Consider the following 1,171-nt stretch of genomic DNA (forward strand, 5'->3'; position numbering starts at 1 on the left):
CGATCGGAATCGATCGCTGAATGCACTGCATCCTTGCATCTCCTCCAAGATAGCTGAGTGACCTGAACCTCTGAGATCTCCCCTGGAGAACCCCCTCCCCAGTGCACAGCACGTTACATTCGCGGAAAGCCCGTTAGGGTTTAGTGGGAAAAGCTTTTAACTGCAATGCAAAATATCTAAAAGCTGTCCTACATTCTAAAATACAAAAGGGGGTCGTAAAATGACCCTCTGCTCCCTTTTTATAGAGGGAGCAGAACAAAACGCGGGCGCGTTGCTCGGAGCGCTCCGCGCCGAGTGCGGAGGCCACGCGGCCACGTGCACGGTCCGGTGTGTTGTCCGTCTGGCTCCAGTATGGAGCCCGGATCTGGAGCGTGAATTCTTCCGGACCAAAGTTTTCCTGGCCTTGGATGCCAGTTCCTGTGTGACTGCGAGGTGCCCTTCCAACAGGCCCTTAAACAGGACTAAGCCCCCCTTATACTGCGAACAAAGCAGTTTTAAGAGCTACTAATACTTCGATCGTTGCCAATTTTGCATTTCTCCATTAACAGCAGCATTTTTAAAATTAGCTTTAACTAGTTATTAAAGCAATACTTTCTCGGACCTTCTCGTGCCACCGAATGAGTGCATGTTTTAATTCCAAGTGTACAAGACGGGCGGTGAATGACAGCATGACCGAGATTGCTGAGACGGCCCTAGCGGGAATGCAGCGGCAGATGAAAGAGGGCGTCTGCTTCGCCTCCAGCGGCCCCGCTTATTTATATAAATTATCAAAGTGCATTGTTTATTTCCAAAAAGCTTTGCATTCGAATAGTCCGCGAGCAGATTCCACATTAATAAGTGTGTCTGTTATGGAAAGACGCTTTGCTTTACTATTTCCTCTTTGGAAGCAGGAGCACACAGAGTTATGTGAAATAAAGTCTATTTGGGACGAAATCGAAGGTAGAGACAAGATTTATGCCTTGACCCATCAGATTGGCATTGTTGCCATTTGTTGTAAAGGTAAGTCGGTGGTCGCCGACGGGTATTTATAATGGAACTGACCATGCGCAGTTGCTGCAACACACTTAGCTGTTCGTTCCGACAAGCCACTCGCTTTGTGCAGGGCTTTTTTGAAAGCGTTGGCGATTTGTAGCAAGCAAAACATTTGCAAATGTTACATTTGCGTTGGGGC

At 47.9% G+C, this 1,171-nt stretch overlaps 1 protein-coding gene across 1 annotated transcript; it reads right to left on the reverse strand.

The window, feature by feature from the left end:
- Positions 1 to 195: 195 nt before the first annotated feature.
- GGTG_13484 (hypothetical protein) lies at positions 196 to 627 on the reverse strand (the record flags this gene model as incomplete). Its single annotated transcript, XM_009231390.1, has 2 exons — positions 196 to 477; positions 592 to 627. 2 exons carry the CDS (start codon positions 625 to 627, stop codon positions 196 to 198), a joined length of 318 nt encoding a protein of 105 aa, XP_009229654.1.
- Between the last annotated feature and the right edge of the window lie 544 nt (positions 628 to 1,171).

This window comes from Gaeumannomyces tritici (assembly GCF_000145635.1).
Source record: "Gaeumannomyces tritici R3-111a-1 unplaced genomic scaffold supercont2.14, whole genome shotgun sequence".
In the NCBI taxonomy this organism is placed as follows: Eukaryota; Fungi; Ascomycota; class Sordariomycetes; order Magnaporthales; family Magnaporthaceae; genus Gaeumannomyces; species Gaeumannomyces tritici.